Source organism: Schistocerca americana, chromosome 2 (genome assembly GCF_021461395.2).
Source record: "Schistocerca americana isolate TAMUIC-IGC-003095 chromosome 2, iqSchAmer2.1, whole genome shotgun sequence".
In the NCBI taxonomy this organism is placed as follows: Eukaryota; Metazoa; Arthropoda; class Insecta; order Orthoptera; family Acrididae; genus Schistocerca; species Schistocerca americana.
Genome location: NC_060120.1, coordinates 446,782,997 through 446,805,285, shown reverse-complemented (window position 1 = coordinate 446,805,285; position 22,289 = coordinate 446,782,997). Strand labels below are relative to the sequence as shown.

At 41.4% G+C, this 22,289-nt stretch overlaps 1 protein-coding gene across 1 annotated transcript in view; it reads left to right on the top strand.

Moving 5' to 3' along the window:
* Positions 1-21,875, top strand: part of LOC124594083 (cytokine receptor-like factor 3) — a 48,565-nt gene extending 26,690 nt beyond the window's left edge. Inside the window, exons 2-3 of the mRNA XM_047132434.1 lie at positions 15,234-15,541; positions 21,683-21,875. Coding sequence (XP_046988390.1) covers positions 15,234-15,541; positions 21,683-21,875 — 501 coding nt within the window. The remainder of the gene's footprint in view (positions 1-15,233; positions 15,542-21,682) is intronic.
* Positions 21,876-22,289: the final 414 nt, after the last annotated feature.

Sequence of the window (22,289 nt, the reverse complement as noted above, 5' to 3'; positions counted from 1 at the left end):
GCAAGCGAAGATCATTTTGTTGCAAGACTTGAAATAACGTTCGTAGGTGTGCTAAATGCTCGTCGGCCGTCTTTCCGGAGATCACAATATCGTCCAGATAGTTCGCAGCAGTAGGGACCGACGCACAAATAGTTTGTAAATATTGCTGAAACAATGCAGAGGCGGATGCACACCCGAATGGCAGTCTTTTGAATCGGTACAAACCAAGATGCGTGTTAACCACCAAGACGCGCTGGGATTCTGCGTCCACTGGGATTTGCAAGTACGCATCTGCTAGGTCCAACTTGGAAAAGTATTTACCCGGGCACAGTTTATCAAAAAGATCTTCCGGGCTGGGTAAGGGAAAAGTTGCAGTCACTAGTTGTGGATTCACTGTTGCCTTGAAGTCCACACAAAGTCTCAGTTTTCCGGAAGGTTTTGGCAAAATTACTAAGGGTGAGGCCCAGAGAGAAGCTTGCACACGTTTAATTACACCCTGTGATTCGAGATTGTTTAATGTTCTTGCGACCTCATCACGCAATGCGTGAGGAACATTGCGCGCTCGGAAAAATTTCGGTTGCGCGTTTACTTTCAGTTCCAAATGTGCTTCATAGTTCTTAGCGCAACCAAGGCCCGGTGCAAAAATGTCTGCAAATTCTTCACACAGACGAGAAACACTGTCTGAAGGCACCGTCTGATTCACTGATAGTACCTGATTTACTATAGACATGTTAAACAATTGAAATAAATCTAAACCAAACAAGTTCACTGCAGTAGAAGAACGAAGAACATAAAATGACACAAGTTTTGTTTGTCCCTTGTATGTTGCAAGAAGAGTGCACTGTCCTAACACAGGGATAAGCTGTCCTGAATAACTTTTTAACTGAACATTTGTGGCATGCAACGGAGGTTTGCCCAGTTGTTTGTACGTGTCGTGATTGAGCAATGAAACTGCAGCTCCGGTATCGAGCTGGAATGGTATGACCTTGCCATTAAAGTCCAAATCTACAAAAAGTTTATTGTCCTGCTGACGACAAGAGCGACTGTCTCGTGCAATTTGAACTGATACAGGCACAGCATCACTTGCTAATTGACGTGATTTCCGGCGATGTCGACGCACACGTTTTGCGGGACGAACACAGTCACTGTTAGAGACAGTGGCACTGGACGAAGTGGAATTAACTACATGAATGTCCATGGGTGAAGGTCCACGAGCCTGAGTGTCCTTGGTTCGATTCCGGCGCGAAGCAAAAGGCCTGGAATGATTATGATCGTCTGATCTGAGCTTTTTCTGGCAAACACTTTGAACATGCCCTTTCTTATTACAGTAAAAACAAATAGCTTGGCGTGACGGGCAATTGTCACGCGAATGTCTAGTTGCACACCGCGGGCATGATTTCACTGCATTTGTGTGCTGGCGCGGCACACCTGGTTTAGAGCGTGGCGGCAGCTGTGCTGACATGCGCGAGGGCAGTTGACCGGGCCGCACTGCGCGCCCGACAGGCCGATTAATGTTACACACTGCCGGCGAAGTTTCAAAAGATTCCTGAGCACAGTCAAGTGTGTCTTGTCTATCCAATATGTCTATCACTTGTTGAAGGGAGGGATTAACTAGTTTCAAAATTTGCTCCCGTATGCGAACATCAGAAACGTTCTGTGCAATTGCATCACGCACCATAGTATCTGAATAAGGAAGGCCACAGTCACATTCAAATGAACAATCCCTAGTAAGCCCTTGCAATGTTGCAACCCACTCCCGATTAGTTTGACCGGCCGTACGTTTTGTGCGAAAGAACGTATACCTTTTTGCAACTACATTAACTGTTTCTTTGAAATAGGCGTCCAATGCCGACAAAATTTCTTCGTAGGACAGAGTTGCTACGTCGCGTCGGGGAAACAATTTCACTATCACACGGTACGTTTGCACCCCTACACACGACAATAAATGAGGCTGCTGCTCGTTACCTTGAATTCTGTAGGCGGCGAGATGAAATCCAAACTGGCGGGACCACTCGGTCCACGATTCCACGTCTGGGTCGTAGGGCCTAAAAGGCGGTGCAACTGCGAGTTGTTGTGGCTGCGGTAGCGGTGAAGCGGCGGCTGCCGCATCGGTTTGAATGGCACGTTGACCCTGGACGAGCTGTCCAAGGGCAGCCAATAACGCCTGCGTCTGCTGATTCTGCAAGCGATAAAATTCGGACAGTACATCTGGAGATTGTGGCGAAGCCATGACACAAGTAAATGTAAGCAATTAGAAAGAACAAGATCCTTTTCGTTGTCTCGTCGCCAATGATGTGTTGGTAAATGTGCCAACACCTTGTAGATAGAGGCGGCCTAAATGCACGCTATCTAACGCAGACGGGCGTGAATTCTGGAACAGGATAAGTAGTGAATTCTAATAAGAAAAGTATGCAGCTCCTCGAATACTTAACTTTATTCTATCCTTGTGGTACATCGCTCTTGATAATACAAATAAGACTATCTTCAGATACGGTTAATGGCGCCTTGCTAGGTCGTAGCCATGGACTTAGCTGAAGGCTATTCTAACAGTCTCTCGGCAAATGAGAGAAAGGCTTCGTAAGTGTAGTCGCTAGCAAAGTCATCGTACAACTGGGGCGAGTGCTATTCCGTATCTCGAGACCTGCCTTGTGGTGGCGCTCGGTCTGCGATCACACAGTGGCGACACGCGGGTCCGACATGTACTAAATGGACCGCGGCCGATTTAAGCTACCACCTAGCAAGTGTGGTGTCTGGCGGTGACACCACAGTAGGGGTAAAATACTGGAAGCGAAAGGCTATTTACAATTTGTACAGAAACCAGATGGCAGTTATAAGAGTCGAGGGGTATGAAAGGGAAGCAGTGGTTGGAAAGGGAGACAGTGTTGTAGCCTATCCCTGTGTTATTCAACCTGTATGTTGAGCAAGCAGTAAAGGAAACAAAAGAGAAATTCGGAGTAGGAATTAAAATCCATGGAGAAGAAATAAAAACTTTGAGATTCGCCGATGACATTGTAATTCTGTTAGAGACAGCAAAGGACCTGTAAGAGCAGCTGAACGGAATGGACAGTGTCTTGAAAGGAGGATATAAGATGAACATCAACAAAAGCAAAATAAGGATAATGGAATGTAGTTGAATTAAATCGGGTGATGCTGTGGGGATTAGATTAGGAAATGAAATGCTTGAAGTAGTAAATGAGTTTTGCTATTTGCGGACCAAAATAACTGATGATGGTCGAAGTAGAGAGGATATAAAATGTAGACTGGCAATGGGAAGGAAAGCGTTTCTGAAGAAGAGAAATTTGTTAACATCGAGTATAGATTTAAATGTCAGGAAGTCGTTTCTGAAAGTATTTGTATGGAGTGTAGCCATGTATGGAAGTTATACACGGATAAATAGTTTGGACAAGAAGAGAATAGAAGCTTTCGAGATGTGATGCAACAGAAGAATGCTGAAGATTAGATGGGTAGATCACATAACTAGTGAGGAGTTATTGAATATAATTGGAGAGAAGAGAAATTTGTGGCACACCTTGTCTAGAAGAATGGATCAGTTGGTAGGGCATATTCTAAGGCATCAAGGGATCACCAGTTTAGTGTTGGAGGGCAGCGTGGAGGGTAAAAATCGTAGAGGGAGACAAGGAGATGAAAACACTAAACAGATTCAGAAGGGTGTAGGTTGCAGTAGGTACTGGGAGATGAAGCTTGCACAGGATAGAGTAGCGTGGAGAGCTGCATCGTACCAGTCTCTGGACTGAAGACCACAACAACAACGATGATGTTCTGTACAATACCTTTTCACATGGTCTAATTGGTGTTCTATTGATATGGGCTCATTTTGTGCAGCTAACATCTGATCTAAGGAAGCAAGAAATGTGGGGTCTAATGTGTTATTCAGATAGGCCAAGTTTTCAGGGGCTGGGATCTCAAAGGGTAGGTTAAGTTGATACATTACTGTTTGTTTGGTATTTAGGGCAGTGGTTGTGGCAATGATGGTGAGTAGTCAGAATGTTGATCAAGAAATGCAACTTCAGGTGGCGTTGATTAATAATCCTTGTCCCTGTTGTTGTGTGCACTGTGCACCACTGTAATATCCTTGTTCTTAATTAGTACAAGTGGTGAGCACTGTGTTTGCCACTGAGAACAACCGGTACAGTTCTATCCTTTAGAATAATTCTTATGTGTAGCAAATGATGAATGGCCCAGCTCGGCAGTACAATAATTCCTGATTGGAGAGCAGAGCGTGGTACTTTCTGTCAAATACTATCCATCATATTACATGAATAAACTGACTTAGTGAATAATCATAAACATTTTTTAACATTTTAAAGACTAAGACGAGCAAACACACATCTATAAACATTCACACTCGGTGACAATTTACTTGCTGTTACAAGCCTGCACAGAATGGACAACTACTTTTGCATCAACCAGACGTGCTCTCTTCACTATGTAATTAACATGTAGTATGACACAGATTTTCCCTACACAACCAAACACACTTAAGTTTCCACTATCATTAACAATGCTGCAAATAAAAATTTCACTCGAAAGTTGCTACTTCTAAACAGAATGTCTCCTCTACACTCGCTCAAGAGTAGCTTTCAGAAAAGCAACACCTTTTATGATTTAATACTTAAAACATGAATATTGTCATAACATATTTGCACACATATCCCTAATATTCTGTATAAAAAAATGTAAATGCAGAACAGCTACAATTGGAAAATTCTGTTTATTGACTAGTTTTGGGTTACCTGAACCCATTTTCAAATCATCCAAATAGACAAAATGGTATATTCTGTAATAGCATGCAAACCATGTTAATATTTTACATATACGTGTATCAACAAGTTTCTCTATGAACCAGGATAAACATGCAACTCAGCCCAGCATACTGGAAATCCTTGTAAATGTTCATTCGTTCAAAATGATATCTCTGAAAGTTCTTCCCTGATTGCTTTGAAATGTTGACACTGAATTCGAATCTGTGCATGTTTCTACATACATACTGGAGGGCGCGCGCACACACACACACACACACACACACACACACACACACACACACACACACACACACACAAATCAATCGTATGGTATTCCCGTGTGTGTTTAAAAACAAATTTAATGTTGTGTCAAAATTTCAAATCATTTAATGAAGAACTTTCGGAGATTTACGATTTTGTACAAACATACATTCACATCTATAGAAACAAAAACTAAATTTTTGTGTGTTCAGAATCTTATATCTCGATAACTTCTTCACTCTGAAATTTTGACTCTCTGTTGTATTCAAATACAGATATGTTTCTGTGCACCTACTAGAGCACCACAAATAAAATATAAATATACAGGGTGTTGCAAAAAGGTACGGCCAAACTTTCAGGAAACATTCCTCACACACAAATAAAGAAAAGATGTTATGTGGACATGTGTCCGGAAACGCTTAATTTCCATGTTAGAGCTCATTTTAGTTTCGTCAGTATGTACTGCACTTCCTCGATTCACCGCCAGTTAGCCCAATTGAAGGAAGGTAATGTTGACTTCGGTGCTTGTGTTGACATGCGACTCATTGCTCTACAGTACTAGCATCAAGCACATCAGTACATAGCATCAATGGGTTAGTGTTCATCACGAACGTGGTTTTGCAGTCAGTGCAATGTTAACAAATGCGGAGTTGGCAGATGCCCATTTGATGTATGGATTAGCACGGGGCAATAGCCATGGCGTGGTACGTTTGTATCGAGTCAGATTTCCAGAACGAAGGTGTCCCGACAGGAAGACGTTCGAAGCAATTGATTGGCGTCTTAGGGAGCACGGAACATTCCAGCCTATGACTTGCGACTGGGGAAGACCTTGAACGACGAGGACACCTGCAATGGACGAGGCAATTCTTCGTGCAGTTGATGATAACCCTAATGTCAGCATCAGAGAAGTTGCTGCTGTACAAGGTAACGTTGACCATGTCACTGTATGGAGAGTGCTAAGGGAGAACCAGTTGTTTCCGTACCATGTACAGCGTGTGCAGGCACTATCAGCAGCTGATTGGCCTCCACGGGTACACTTCTGCGAATGGTTCATCCAACAATGTGTCAATCCTCATTTTAGTGCAAATGTTCTATTTATGGATGAGGCTTCATTCCAACGTGATTAAATTGTAAATTTTCATGATCAACATGTGTGGGCTGACGAGAATCCGCACGCAATTGTGCTATCACGTCATCAACACAGATTTTCTGTGAACGTTTGGGCAGGCATTGTTGGTGATGTCTTGATTGGGTCCCATGTTCTTCCACCTACGCTCAATGGAGCACGTTATCATGATTTCATACGGGATACTCTACCTGTGCTGCTAGAACATGTGCCTTTACAAGTACGACACAACATGTGGTTCATTCACGATGGAGCTCCTGCACATTTCAGTCGAATTGTTCGTACTCTTCTCAACAACAAATTCGGTGACCGATGGATTGGTAGAGGCGGACCAATTCCATGGCTTCCACGCTCTCCTGACCTCAACCCTCATGACTTTCATTTATGGGGGCATTTGAAAGCTCTTGTCTATGCAACCCCGGTACCAAATGTAGAGACTCTTCGAGCTCGTATTGTGGACGGCTGTGATACAATACGCCATTCTCCAGGGCTGCATCAGCGCATCAGGGATTCCATGCGATGGAGGGTGGATACATGTATCCTCGCTAACAGAGGATGAGCTCTAATATGGAAAGTAAGCGTTTCCAGACACATGTCCACATAATGTCTTTTCTTTATTTGTGTGTGAGGAATGTTTCCTGAAAGTTTGGCCGTACCTTTTTGTAACACCCTGTATATGTAATAATTTTTGGAGAAATCGATACAAATGTTAACGTTTGTTCATGCAAAATTGTAAATCTCCAGAAGTTCTTCTCCTATTGCTTGGAAATTTTGACACATCATTGCATTCAAATATGCATGTTTCTGTATACCTATATATATATATTTTTTAAATGTGCATAATATATCAAAAAGATGTAATACATAAAAGGGAAATATTACTACCAAAAATCCTGAAAAGTTCTTGACTGATTTACTTTATATTTTTATAAAGAGGGGGCTGAAGAGGAGGTGGACAGAGGGGTGAGAGGAAATGAAGACGAAAGTGAAAGGAAGAGATGGACAGAGAGAAGGGGCAGGAAAAGTCGGAGAGAAGGGGAGGGAGGAGAAGATGAATATAGAAAGGTGGGCAGATGTTGGATGGGTGGTGGGGGGGGGAGGGGGGGGGGGAGTGCAAGGAGTGATGAAGAAAGAGAAGGGAGGAGAAGACGGACATAGAAAGTGGGAACGAGGCCATGGGGGCAGGAAGAGATGGGGACGGAGTGATGGATAGAGAGAGGGGGTGTGAAGGTGAAGAACAGAGGTAGAGGCAAAGAGTAGGCAATAGAAAAAGAAAGAGGGAGAAGGAGACAGTCAAAGAGAGGGGAGAGAAGTAGATTAGGACGTATATCCTATTCCCTTACATGTTAGAAATGTGTGCTTACTCTTTTCTTTCTTTTTCATTTAACCAGATTGAGCCACAGCAATAAGTGTCTGAGAATAGCTAGTAATTAATAAGGAAAAGCACACAAATCTCACAGGTATTTTGCACTGACAGTCGGCTCACAAGGTCACTTTGTGACCTTAAGGCGTATGAGTAGGTTGGAATAACTGTACGTGTAACGTGTTTCAATTGCCTGATCTTTACCTTTCTTTTCCCCTTTTTGAGGCACCTGCCTCCCCTCTTTGAAAGGTGCTGCCAGTAGCGGAGGCAGTGCATTCAGAGTGCCTTTAACAGGGCGAATGTGCCCTTGTGCACTTGGGAGTTGTAATACAACATTAACAGGTGATGTAATTTTTATTACTTACTAAGGTCCTTGGTAACCCAAAACAAAACATTCTAGTCTTTCCTTCAGGATATATAGGTTGGTTAGCATTACTCATTGTCTGACATGATACACTGGTAGCAGTACTTTTTTTCCTTCAGGATATATAGGTTGGTTAGCATTACTCATTGTCTGACATGATACACTGGTAGCATTACTTTTTTTATTATGGGTGCCTTCCTGTCATTCTAATGCCTTAGTGTTTATCTTTTTAACTTGTCAAATAAATTTTAATCTTTTTAAAAAATTTTGAACTGATTTATCTTTTCCTGTTGGGATTTGCAAAACTCAAAAGGAGATTGCATCTTTTGACAGAAAACGACCTCATTGGGATGAGCATGTACTGTCTTGGACCTTTGTTACATGGCGCTACTGTGTAATGGAGTAGGGTGTCACAGTAATTATGGGGACTATTGACTTAGAAACTTGTCTGCTGCACTAGTCGCCGGCTGCTGTGACCAAGCCGTTCTAGGCCTTTCAGCCCGGAACCGTGCTGCTGCTACGGTCGCAGGTTTGAATCCTTCCTCGGGCGTTGATGTGTGTGATGTCCGTAGGTTAGTTAGGTTTAAGTAGTTCTAAGTCTAGGGGACTGATGACCTCAGATATCCCATAGTGCTTAGAGCCATTTGAACTGCACTAGTCATGTGTTGCGTAATGTGTAAAGTTGACACAACTGCTTTATTCATTGTGACATAAAATTTGTGCTTTGACCGTTATCATTTTCTCAGATGTTCCAAATGTCAGTATCCACTGCTTGTGTCACTGTTTGCACCTGCTGGTTTGGTATGATGATCATGGACATGAAATATGGAAATTGGTCAATTTTTGTTAGTACATAACGGTTCCATGCTGTTGTTTGAGTGAGTGAGTGATCTGAATTTGTCCATGCCAGTCATCTGAAATAGTTTATCTGCCACTAGTAATCTCTATAATGCAGTTTTTTGATGGTTGAGTTCCGCGCTTTGTGCACATGGGGTACAGTTTTTTACATGATATTCCACATCTTGCTTAAATGTCTTCCACAAGTAGTTTTGTGCGATTTGGTGTTCAGTGGCTGTACAACCAACGTGTCTGGCTAAAATTGAATCATGTACCTGTCTCAACACCTTGTTTTGTAATTTTGCTGCCATCACTAGGTGCAAACTGCATATCATTTTTCTTTGTAGCATACTGCCTGTCTCGCTGAATTGTGATTGCCTCGCAAGGTGCTGACAATTTGGGTCAACAGCTTATGCTTCCTCTATTGTTCTGCATGTATATCACCACATTACATGATGTGTATTCTCCAGCTTAGTCCATCCACATTCAGATGTTATTTATCTGGTCAGTGTACCACTTCAAAATCAAATTCTCTTAATCATAAGGCGCACCTGGTTAAATGACTTGTGCAGTCTTTGAGTCCCATTAACCATTTAAATACTGCATGGTCAGATATTACTTTAAAGCATTGTCTGTATAAATAACAGCAGAAATAATTTGTTATGAAGTGCCAGCATCTTGTTTCTCGTAGCTGAATAATTTTTTTTTCTGCCTTTTGAGTTGCCTTGGCACATATGCTATTTACCTATTCAGCAGATTCAAAGGGCAGTGTTCTGTCATTTATAATTATTCTTGCAAAACATGTTCCTGTCAGCTATACATATTTTGCACCCGTGACACAATCGCTTTAATGTCAGAGAACATAGGGTTTTTTATGTGACAGTGATAAGCATTCAGCATTACAGGATAAGGAGCCTCTGTGATAACTAGTGTCCAGACTGGTTGGCCATTGATGACAATGTCAATGAGATTTCCAGTTATCTAGGTAACTGTCTTCCATGGAGGATTTTCATCTGTGGCAGCCTTACCTCCTTAGATGGTCACCTCACTTAGTTTTCTAAATTTGGTGCTGAGTGAGTGGCTAGTACCCCTGTACGGCACCGGGGAATGCCTGTGGCATATTGGGGACTGGCCTCGTCAAGGGTATGGCTAAGGACTCTGTCCACTGCTTGACTCTAACCATCTGCAGTTGACCAGTGTGAATAGAACTGTTGTGATGGGTGATGGCTAGTGGCGTAGTAGTTGTCTAAAACTCCTTTTCTCTGCAGTAGTGTATAACATGTCCAGTGCATCCACAGTGGAAACTTACTGGCATATTGTACTCTGTTCTCTGTCTGTTCCTCTGTGGAGGCTATAGTTGTCAGAGAAGTTGGTTGTGCCTGTGTTTTTCAGATGCATCTTTGTCATTTGATGGCTGCGTCCATTCTTCCTGGTGCGATCGACTGGTGATAGAAATTGATACTAAAGATTAATACCTCTCTTCAGCATTCTCTCTTTCTTCCTGATGCATTGGGTCGACATTTGTGACTGCTGTCTCATGTGTACTTGGTCCAATATTTCATGCTGCCACAAAGTGCCGCATCTGTTGCAATACTATCTGGTGTATGAGAGACCTGAGGTCATAGTAGGCTTTCACAGCTGCCATAGGGATCACATTCAGGAGTCAGATACGCCTTCTTCATCCAGTTCTTTTTCTGTTGCATTTCCTCAAAAGTGCTTAGTGAATTCTTCAGCTGTTGTGACATTGTTTGCCAGAAGAGCTGGGTGCATGTCTTGTATGACTCCTTTCATTGAGTGTGTGATCTTATCAGCTCCTGTCATATTCAGAATAATGACGTGGCATTGCGCAAAAAATTCTGTATCTATGATTGTATTGTTTCCCCGCACAATTGAGCCCTGTTCTTCTGTTGTTCTTTTGCTAAGCAGACTTGCTGTCAATTGTCACCAATTGTTTTCTTCAGAACGGCCCGGAAGCTATCCCAGCTATTGAGCTTCTCTTTGCTGTTCTCAAATTGCTGCTGAGCTGTGCTGTCCAAATACAAATTTGCAAAACACATAAGATCATTCCATATGTTGTATTCGACGACACTGTTGAACCATTTCACTTGTTTCATTGGGTACTGAAATGCGTCTCTGGAAAACACTGCTGGGTGCCTGATGTTCAGTTGACTTACTGCTGTTTCGGCATCCATTGATCTCCTAAATATGCAGTGCTTGTATTCCATTTCTTGTCCAAGTAGTCAACAGCTTTTACACTGCCTAAGGACACACATTGATATAGAGGTTTCAAAGTACCCGTCATCTCCACCAAACATCTACATCTACATCTACAACTATACTTCACAAACCTCTTTGTAGTGCATGGCAGAGAGCACATCCCATTGTACCATTTATTAGGGTATCTTCCCATTCCATTCGTGTCTGGAGCACTGGAAGAATAATTGTTTGAATGCCTCTGTGTGTGCTGTACATTATTCTAATCCTGTCCTCATGATCCCAGTGTGATTGATACATAGGGGGCTGTAGTATATTTCTAGAGTTGTCATTTAAAGCAAGTTCTTGAAACTTGGTCTTAGTTTACACTTATCTTCCAGAGTCTTGCCAGACCAGTTCCTTCAGCATCCCAATAGCACTCTTTCCTGGGTCAGACAAATCTGTGACCATTCATGCTGCCCTTCTGTGTATGCATTGAATGTCCCCTGTTGGTCCTATTTGGTACAGGTCCCACACACTGAGCAATATTCTAGAATGGGTCACACAAGTGATTTGTAAGAAATCTCCTTTGCAAACTGATTTCACTTCCTCAGTAGTCTGCCAATAAATCGAAGTCTGCCACCTGCTTTTACCCGTGAGGGAGCCTGTGTCATCATTCCATTTCATATCTCTGAAACATCCAGGTATTTGTATGAGTTGATAGATTCCGACAGTGACTCATTGATATTATAGTCATAGGATACTATTTTTTTTCTTTTTTGATGTGCACATTTTTACATTTCTGAACATTTAAAACAAGTTGCTAAACTTCGCACCACGTTGAAATATTATCTGACTGAATATTCATGCAGCTTCTTTCAGACAGTACTTCATCATTGATAACTGCATCGTCTGCAAAAAGTCAGAGGTTACTTTTGATACTGTCTGCGAGGTCATTAATATACAACAGGAACAGCAAGGGTCCCAAACACTTCCTTGGATCACAACCGAAGTTACTTCTACATCTGACGATGACTCTCCATCCTAGGTAAATGCTGCATTCTCCCTACCAAAGTGTCCTCAATCCAGTCACGAATTTCACATGATACATCATATGATCGAACTTTTGACAGTATGCATAGATGTGGTACTGGGTCAAATGCTTTTGAGAAATGAAGGTATCAGTGACTGCCTTGAACCAGGGTTTCACATGATCAGTGTTTTTGGGGTCAGTGTTTGTAGGCATGGAGGAGGTCATTCTGTTCAAGATACTTCATTATGTTTGAACTAAGAATATGTTCTAAGATTCTACAACAAATTGATGTCAAGAATACTGGATGGTAGTTTTGTGCATCACTTCTACTACCCTTTCTGTAGAGAAGTGTGACCTGTGCTTTCTCTCAACTACTGGACACAATTTTTTGTTCGAGCAATCTACAAGTGATCATATATTCAGAAGAGGGGCTAACTAAGCTGCAAATACAGTATAGAATCTGATAGGGATTCCTTCAGGCCCTGAGGCTTCATCCAATTTTAACTGTTTCAGGTGTTTCTCAATCCCACTGATACTAATACTGATCTTTTCAGAGGTACAAGGATTAAATTGAGGCAGTTCTCCTGGATTTTTCTTTGTAAAGGAACATTTGCAAACGGAGTAAATCATTTCAGCTTTTGCTTTGCTACCTGTAATTTCAGTTCCTGTCTCATACACTAGGGACTGCACTCTAGCTTTGGTGCCACTAACAGCCTTTACATACAACCAGAATTTCTTTGAGTTTTGTGAAATATAATTTTCCAATATTCTGCTATGGTTGTCACTGTAAGCTTCACACATTGCTGTCTTCACAGCCAAACATATTTCATTCAGCCTCTCTCTATCTATAGTCTTACACTTTGTTTTACACCCATTATGCAGTAGTCTCTGTTTTCTTAGAAGTTTCTTTACAGTGACAGTATACATGGAGGGTCCCTCCCAATACGAATTGTTCTCTTGGGGACGTATCTATCCAGTGCATGTTCAACTTTTTAACATGAGTCATAGTTCCTCTACATGCTACTGCCCTGAGCTGAAAGTTTAAGTTCCTCAATGAGATATGACACTACTGATTTTTTATCTAGTTTACTGAACATATATATCTTCCTGCTTGTTGTAGTTGTCCTTTGTACTTTGGTAATCATTGTTGCCACAACTGCATCATTGTCACTGATACCAGTTTCAATGTGGACATCCTCTAAGAGATCAGATCTATTTGTTGCCATCAGATTCAATATGTTTCCATCATGAGTGGGGTTCTGAAGAATTTGTTGTACATATTTTTCAGAGAAGGCATTTAGTAACGTTTCACAGGATGTCTTATCGTGCCCACCACTAACACAACTCCAAATTTCTTAATTGATTGTTGGATGATTGAAGTCTCCACCAACGATTACAGTATGATTGGGGAACTTACGTACAAGTAAACTGACACTTTCTCTAAAGTTTTTGGTTACATAAGGAGATGAGTCTGGTGGGCAAGGGAAGGATCCAGTTACCATTTTATGCCTGCAACTGATATTGAATCTTTCCCACTTTCACGTGCAGCTTCAATTTCTATCGTGTAGATTTGAGTTCATTGTCTGTTGCAACAAATACACTACCTCCATTTCCCATTAGCCTGTCGTTTCTATATACAATTAAATGTTCTTCAGAAATTTTGCTGCTATCAGTTTCAGGTTTCAACCACCTTTCTTTTATTGTCATATCATACCCCCAATCAAGTCCAAATCTGAAAGCATACTCATCAGTGAAGTACAAGACTTAGCCCTAAAAGCATGTTTATTATGGACACCAACATAGAGTGCTACTATGTGTATACAAACATTGAATATTCCAGAATATGAAAACATGACTAACATTAGAACCTTCTAGAAATAATAAATACAAAGTAACATATATTTGCTGGTAACTGGATATGAACTGGCAACTCGCACATAGCAGCCGGTGACACTAATAAGTACTCTACGTTCCTGCAGCACATCTCATGACAATATTGTCGAAAGTTTAAAATTTTAACCCAGTTTGGTTCAACAAGTTCACCAAGAAATGTTATGCAACAGACTTCAAGGAGAAAAACTGTAGATTAACTGTAACCAGTGGTGAATGCATTTCATTTCATTGTGCACCACTTAACATAATCAATGTATAAGGCAGTATCTGTTTGGCTTGCATAAAGAATGTGTGTTCATTACTTCTTTGGGTGACTTTTAATTTCATAGATACTAGGTATGAAGTGAAGTGCAAAGTATATGCCTTATTTACCTGGGGGTGGCGTGCATGTGGGAATCTGAGCCCAGTCCCCTCATACTGATCCTCATTGGTGACAGTTTGTGTGCAAAGTGAATCTTCATTCCTACACTAACCTCTCCTTTATTACGGCTTAAGCAAGAAATTGAATAAATACGAATGAATAATTTTTTCCTTGTTGTAGCTGCATAAGTGTTATACCATAGAACACTTGCAAATGAGTTGAACTTCTTTTTATACACTAATTTGCCAATTGTTCTTGGCGTTCTTGAAAGTCGTGCATACAGTTTCTTCCTATGCGAAAGTTATATCAGTATAGAACTCCACACTGATAGATCAAAAGTTTTGTGAATAAGACAAAAAAGTATTTTGTTATGTTAATCCAGTGTTCATTGTTTCATCAAGAACATAAAGCTGAATCAATTAAAATGAATTGTTAACAGCTTTGAAAAATGTAGTTTCCAATCTCCTCAATTGGTGTTTAGCAATAATAATTCTATCACCAGGTGAAAGAACTAGTTTGGTTTCTGTGCTGAATGTTTCAGTTAAGATGTGAAAAATTGAACTCAGTATATCATTTCAGCAACGGATTGGGAGAAGTCTGAAACAGTCGCAAGTAAATTGGAGTGAGCTGTAGGCCAGATCAAGTGAGCTGGAAAGTAGCCAGAGTTGAGTGGGGATAAGGGAAGGCAAAGGTTGAGACTAAGGTGGTGGTGGTGGGCTGTAAGAATGTGTTGGGGGAGAATCCCTGCCATAAGGGAGGATATTTAACTCTAAAACATGATTGCAGTAGTTTGTCTCAGTAGTTGCTCTAAACATAGGGTAACTCATTTCCCGGTATTGTAATCCTGGAATTTACCCCAGAATTTTGTATATTTTTCCTTTATTTCCCAGTATAAGTTCTCTTGCTATCTTGACATTTATATATTTGTCATGTGAAATAGTAAAAGCAACTAATTTTCATTCTGTGTTTTGGAAGTAAATTGATATAATGAATATTGTGTACATTCCCCAGCATGCACATACGGAGCAATTGTTTACTCAAATATAATTTTTGTTAACAGGTGAAACACAGTGCCAAACAGGCAAGAGATGATGTCAATTTTGCTTTGGACGCACTAGCAGCAGCATTCACTAATGCTTTAAAGCAAAGGCGCAGTGCTCTTCTTGAAGAAGTGGATCGCTTGTGTAGTGAAGGACTGGCACCTCTAACTGAATGTCGAGATCTGATTACCACTCAAATGCAAGTGGCTCACAGTTATGCTAATGAAGGGAGACATTCTCTAGATGACAATAACAAATTTCCAGTAACTGAAAGCTGGGATGACTACACTCACTCGTTTGCAGAGCGTGGTGCTGCATTTCTCGGGAGGTAGGAATGCAGCCCATTAGACTGTATTAATTATATTTCTATGATCTGCAGTGTAATTATTGTTCAAAGCTATCTCTATTTATGGGTATCACCACCTATGGGACTTATTGTCTTTGTAAAAAGGTAGTATTATTTTGTAGTACCAACAAACTGAAAGGAATCAGAGGAAGTTTTTGGGGCATTAGTAGTAGTTTCCTAGTTCTGAAATTTGTACTGTGACCTTTGGTTATGGATTGCTGCAAAGGTGTGTACTGTTCTTTTTTTTAGCTATGATAAATGTCTTTATTTCAGATGAACAGCGTGCAGCAGTTAATCACATATATATTCTATTCCATCATGTTTGCTTCTTCCAAAGCTACAATTTCAGATTTCCATGTTAGAAGAAAATTGCTGGTAAGAGGTTGAAGTAGACTTCATTCTGACTTACTGAAACATTTCCATTAGAGATTATTTGATAGATCAAGGAAAAAGTGTCACAGTCTGTAAATAGCTCTCTCATCATTCTACTGGTGTGCAAAAATATATTACTTGTAGCAGCACTTGCTACCGATATGAACAACAGACTTTACTGAGGTGGGGCAGCTTGCTTGCCTCAACCATACCGTAAGTGCATCCACAGTGATGGGGAATCTGTGGAGGGGCCAGACAGCATGTCATTCCTGAAGAGGAGCAGCAGCCTTTTCAGTAGTTGCTTGCATCACAGTCAAAATGATTGACTGTTGTGACCTTGTAACACCAGCCAATGCAGCCTTGATCCCCTCGGGGGAATATCTACATTACAAGAATGGTAGCTCAATTTATTGCAGCACTTCTTTTGTTTCCTGTGCTGCAATCTCTCATGTTTGACTATCCTTCCTTATCTTGCTCACTTTCTGATGATGGCAGCCTTTGATGTCAACCTGGCTATTCTGTAGATTTTATGTTCCTTTTTTGTAATATTCTTTCATTCACATCTTATTGGCTGAAGTAATTTGTGGTCCCATTCTGGGTTTGATCTTCATTTTCCAAATTTTTCTGTAATGTGGAGTGACTGGGGAAAAACACCTTAAATAGTACCTAAAGATGATGTGCACACAATACCTGTTTAGGCTCCTATTTGAGCTTCAAAGCCAACACAGTAGCCAGTCCAACATGGGGGGTTGTGATGTACCCTTTCAGTTGAGCCCCTGATAACACAGGGATCACACTGCTGATGCCTTAGCTGCTAGCTCCCTGTGCATGCCAAGGAGTGGATGCCAGTCTTCCTAGGACATCAGGAATCCCAGCAGTGTCCCATGTGCCAGATAGCCTTTGCTGTGGCTGGGTGGTGCCCATGGGGAGAACTGAGGCCTTGACCAGAATATGTGGCATCAGGGCGGATAGGTCCTCACAAGATCCCAGCTACAATAGGCTGCGAAGGAGGAGGAGAAGAAGAAGAAGAAAAAGAATCAAGTCAAGGCTATTCCGGTGAGCTTGGAGGTGTCATATCCCCCCAAGTTGTCAAATTCCAAACCAGTGCTCATTGATGTGGTTTTACTGGCATCGCTGACAGGCAGTAATACTGGGGCACGAACAGTCCTCATGGCCCCTTCACACGTCACCTGAACACCTGTAATGTGATCATTCAGTGGAACTGTATGAATATTACCGTCACCAGCCAGAACTACAGTATCTGAATTCCTCTTCTCAGAAATTTGTATTGCTCTACAAGAAACACACTTCACTGGTGGCTATTCCCCAATGCTCCACGGTTGTCATGCATTCTGTCCAGAACCACGCCAGTCCTGAGAGGACATCTGGAAGGTCTGCACATTGGTTCGCAAAGATGTAGTCAGTGAGTGGGTTCCCCTTCATACAGTGTTGGAAGTGATAGCAGTGCAAGTGCTGACAACCACAGAAATCACCATTTACATTGTTTACATACCTCCAGGCAGACCAATTTCTGACTTTGAGTTGACCACCTTAATCCAACAACTTTCCCCTTTTTTTCTCCTACTTGTGGATTTCAGTGCGCATCACCCCATGTGGGGGAGTACCGTGTTATCTTGTTGGGGCCATCAACTTCACCAGATTCTTACTGACCGTGAACTGTGTGTCATCAACAGTGGTACTCCTACGCACTCAGTGCTGTCCGTGGCACATTTCTAGCTCTTGATCTAATGATCTCTTCCCCCAATCTCATGGCTTCACTGCATTGCTTGTTACATGATGATCTATGTGACTGTGACAACTTTACAGTGATCCTGTTGCTTCCTGCTTCGAAGAGCCAGCTTGCAGTTGTATGCCTCTGTCAGATTGCATCGACAAGGTTGTGCATGATGTATCCAACGTGATTTCCCGTGCCGTGAGAATTGCTATTCCCCTTTCTACTGCTCCTCTTCACTGTCATGGTGGAACAAAGACATTGCAGTAGCTGCTCAGGGCTGCTGAAGAATTGTGCAGTGTTTCCAGTGACATTCTTTGCAGACAAATTGTATCACTACTAAGTGACTTCATGCTAAAGTTTGCTATCTAATTAAAAACAGTAAGAAGGAATGCTGAGAGCACTGCATCTCCTTCCTGGGAACGTATGCCTCTTAATCCTTGGTGTAGGGCAAGATCCATAGTCTTAAGAGCCTTGAAATATCTGTTGATTTTGACCTTCAGGTTGGTATTTTTACCAATGTGTCTGTTCTTCTGAACACCTTGTCAAGCACTTTCCATCAGTGTTGGCACCTTCTTCTTATTCAGCTATCTTTCTAATGCAGAAGAGACAAGTTGAAGACATCCACCTATGTTCCACCCTCTTGCCAGTTTGAATTATATTATGAAACTTCCGATTGCTTCAGGCTCTTGCTTTGTCTCATGATAGAGCCCCAGGCCCTGAGTCAGTTCACAATCAGATGATCCCACATCTGAATGTTGCTCAAAGGCTACATCTGCTTAGGATCTTTAACTGTGTTTGGTTCAAAGGTCCCTTCACTCTGCAGTTGTGAGATAGTACCATTTTGCCAATCATTCAGCCTTGCAAATACCCAACATCTGTTGATAGCTACCGACAGATTAACTCACCAGTGTGCCTGAAAGGATTGTTGACCGTGGATTTTGCTGGGCACTCGAATCTCTGGGCCTTTTGTTGCCCTTTCAGTGTGGTTTTCACAAGGATGATCCATAACCGACCAATTGGCGCATTTGGAAACAGCAGTCTAACAGGCATTTTCTAAATGTCAACACCTCCTTGCTGTCTTTTATGACCTACGTAAGGCACATGATATCACTTGGCGCCATCACAGTTTACCTACCCTCCATGACTGGGGCTTTCAAGGTTCCCTAATGATTTTCATCCCACCAGTTATACCAGGTTGTTGGTACTTCATTCAGCTTTCTATGGGTGTAAGAGAATGGTGTTCCACAGGGCTCTGCCTTGAATGTCACACACTTCCTCATTGCCATCTGTGAGCTAGTGACCTCTGTTGGGCAGCTGGTCATCCCTGCACTGAATGTCAACAACTTTTGCATTTGGTACAGCTCCCACACAGTAGCCTTGTCCAAATGCCATCTACAATTTGCCATCCGACAGGCCACTGCTTGTGCTCTTTCCCATGGCTACCAATTATTTAGTGCAAAAACAGGGGTGACAAATTCTGTCGTCATGCCATAGTCCATTCTGACCCAGTGCTTGGAAGTTATTGAACAGTTATTTTGGGCTTCCTCTCTGATAAAAAGCTGACTTGACTGCCCAATATTTTCCAACAAAAGACTAGTTGCATGTGGAAGCTTAACACGCTCTCTGCTTTCTTGCCTGCACATCTTCTGCATATTTATCTGTCCCTGGCCTTGTCCTGACTGGACTGTGGTTGCCAGGTTTATGGCTTAGTAGCACAGTCCTGGTTAACACACTCTGTTTCCTTGCCCACACCTCTGGGTGTGTAGATTGTGTTACCATCCTCCGTATTTGCTGTGCCTTGGTCTCATACCAGCTGCCAGGTTTAGGCTCAGCAGTTTGTCTGGCACTGAAATTGTCAGACTCAGTCCATTGTGGAGATTGTCTGGCCCCTGGTGTGTTCTGAAATAGTCCTGTAGACAGTCTCCTTGCTGAAGTGAGATCTTACCTCTTCATCTCCGACAGTACCAGCTCTTGGTCTCCTATGTAACTGCCATTTGACAGTTCCCTGGTCAACAAACATACCACATTCTTTTTGGGTATGGGAGGCATCGACCTCTTAATACCAGCCCTCTGATGAGATTACCAGTTGGAGTGCACTTCACTGCAGCCCTCTGCCAGGATCTTTGCTTCTCCTCCTTGAACGTACTCCCCACATTTTTCTCATGCAATCTTCTCACTTTCTCTTGTTCTGAATCTGTTCACTCAGACACATTCTGTGCTCTGTAACTTCTTTGCGATTGATTGGGCTGGCAGGATCAGATGTGGGGAGGATCTTTTCCCACCATTGGATGAGCCCTGGGAGACCCCTCATCTGCTCTTAGCTCCATACTGGCCTGATCCACACACTTCTCTGGCAGTTCTTTGTCAGCTTCCAGTGCTTCAGTCTGACTGCTCCTATGTATTTTCATCATCAGAATATGCTGAGTCACTAATTATGAAGGGACTACCCCTGGATCAGTGACCTTGCTGCTTAGTCCCTTATCCTCCGATCAACCAAACAACATGACCTTGCTATACTTGTACTATGAATGGCCAAAAGCAAGATGAAACTATTGTCATTATTTCTCCTGAGGTCTTGAATCTCTACTGTATCGTTAAATGATGATGGCATCCTCTTGAGCAAAATATTCTGGAAGTAAAATACCCTCCCATTCATATCTGCTAAGGACGATGTCGTCATCAGAAAGAAACAAAACTACCATTCTATGGGTCGGCATGTGGACTGTTATATCCCTTAATTGGATAGGTAGGTTAGAAAGTTTAAAAAAGGAAAGGGTAGATTGATGTTAAATATGGTGCAATTTAGTGAAGTTTGGTTTCAGGATGAACAGTACTTTGGGTCAGGTCTGTACACGGTTGTAAATACAAAATTATATGGGTCTAATGAGTAAGAAAATAGGAATGCAAGTAAGCTACTATGAATGCAATATCATAACAAAGATAAACATGAAACCTACGTCCACTGCAGTAGTAAAAGTTTATATGCAAACTAGCTCTGCAGATGATGATTAGATTGCAAGAATGTATGATGAGATAAAAGAAGGGAGAGTAAAATTTAATTGTAATTTATCTATGGAATTTGATGGTAGGAAAAGGAAGGAAAGGAAAATTGTAGAAGAGTATGGACTATGGAAAAGAATGAAAGAGGAAACCACCTGGTAGAATTTTGCAGAGAGCACAATTTAATCATCACTAATACTCGGTTTAAGAATTATGGAAGAAGATTGTATAGATGGAAGAGACGTGGAGACACTGGAAAGTTTTGTATTGATTATTAGTTGTAAGACAGAGATTTTGGAACCATATTTTAAATTGCAAGACATTTCCAGGGGCATACATATATTCTGACCGTCATTTATTGGTTAGGAACTGTTGATGAAAAGTGAACAAATTGTGAAAATGTATGAAATTAAGAAGATGGGGACCATTGAAAGAACCAGAGGCTGTCAAGAGCTTCAGAGGGACCATTAGGCAATAGCTGACTGAAACGGGAAAGGAGCATAGTAGAAGACAAATGGATAGCTTTGAGAGATAAGTTATTGAAGACAGCTGAGGTTCAAATAGGTAAAACAACAAAGCCTAGTAGACAGAAATATAAAAATTCAGTTTGTGGAGGAAGCTATAGAGATAGAATGAGTGACCAAGAGAAAATGGAAACTGCAAAACAAAATGAAGAGGGATTAATAATTAGTTATACTCACAAAAATAAAGTCCTAATTGCAATGACAGACAAGTTTTTGTATTTTTATTAACTACAACAGGAAGGCATTGTCTGGACATTGTACGTCCTTGGTTATTTAACGCTTCCCCTATAATGACCTTTTAGAAGTTCAACACTGTCATGATTTATACCACTGTTTTATGTTCCCATTGAGGTTTGCTAGTTCTATAATTTATGCCATGATTCTAATTTTCATTTAATGTTGGCTTAGGTCTCTCAGTTTTTATCACTAACACTTTATCTGTAATGTGACCCATCCGAAAATTACAGATGACACATTCAGATTGTGTGATAGGTTGCCAGCAGTCCCAAACTTGGAAGATGTTCCTGGTGTGCAGTTTGAATGTTGCCTGCATGCTGTTGAAGCTGATTTGGTGCATACTATCGAGAGGGTTGGCAGCGTGTCACGTCTTGGGCCTGTCCAAATTTGTGCTGTTGAAGAAAAACCTGGAGCTCTGCTATTGGCAGCAGGTGTCACATTTATGTAATTAATTATCTTATTAGATTACAGGCTTTTACTTGTTTACTACCTGTGATCTGTTCTCTTACAATTTTGTGCATTATGTTGTATTGTCTTATATATGGTTTGTAGGTTATTTAGACAGGATATTTCAGTGGATTTTTCCAGTCGGCAGGTTTACAACATATGGACCTTGCAACATCAAATCTGTTGAAAAACTAAGTGTCAGATTTATCTTTGTTTTATCTTCCTCTTGACCAACTAAGATTATGCAACAACTTCAATTCCTCTTCCTTCTTTGTTGTATTCTTTCTTTTCCCCTCACACTGCTTTTTCCTCCTCCTGTCCATAGTGTTCCTGATTTATTATTTCTTCTACTGTGTGAAAGCCTTCAGAATTTACTATTTTGTCTCTTTCTGATTCTTTGATGATGTTTCTTTCT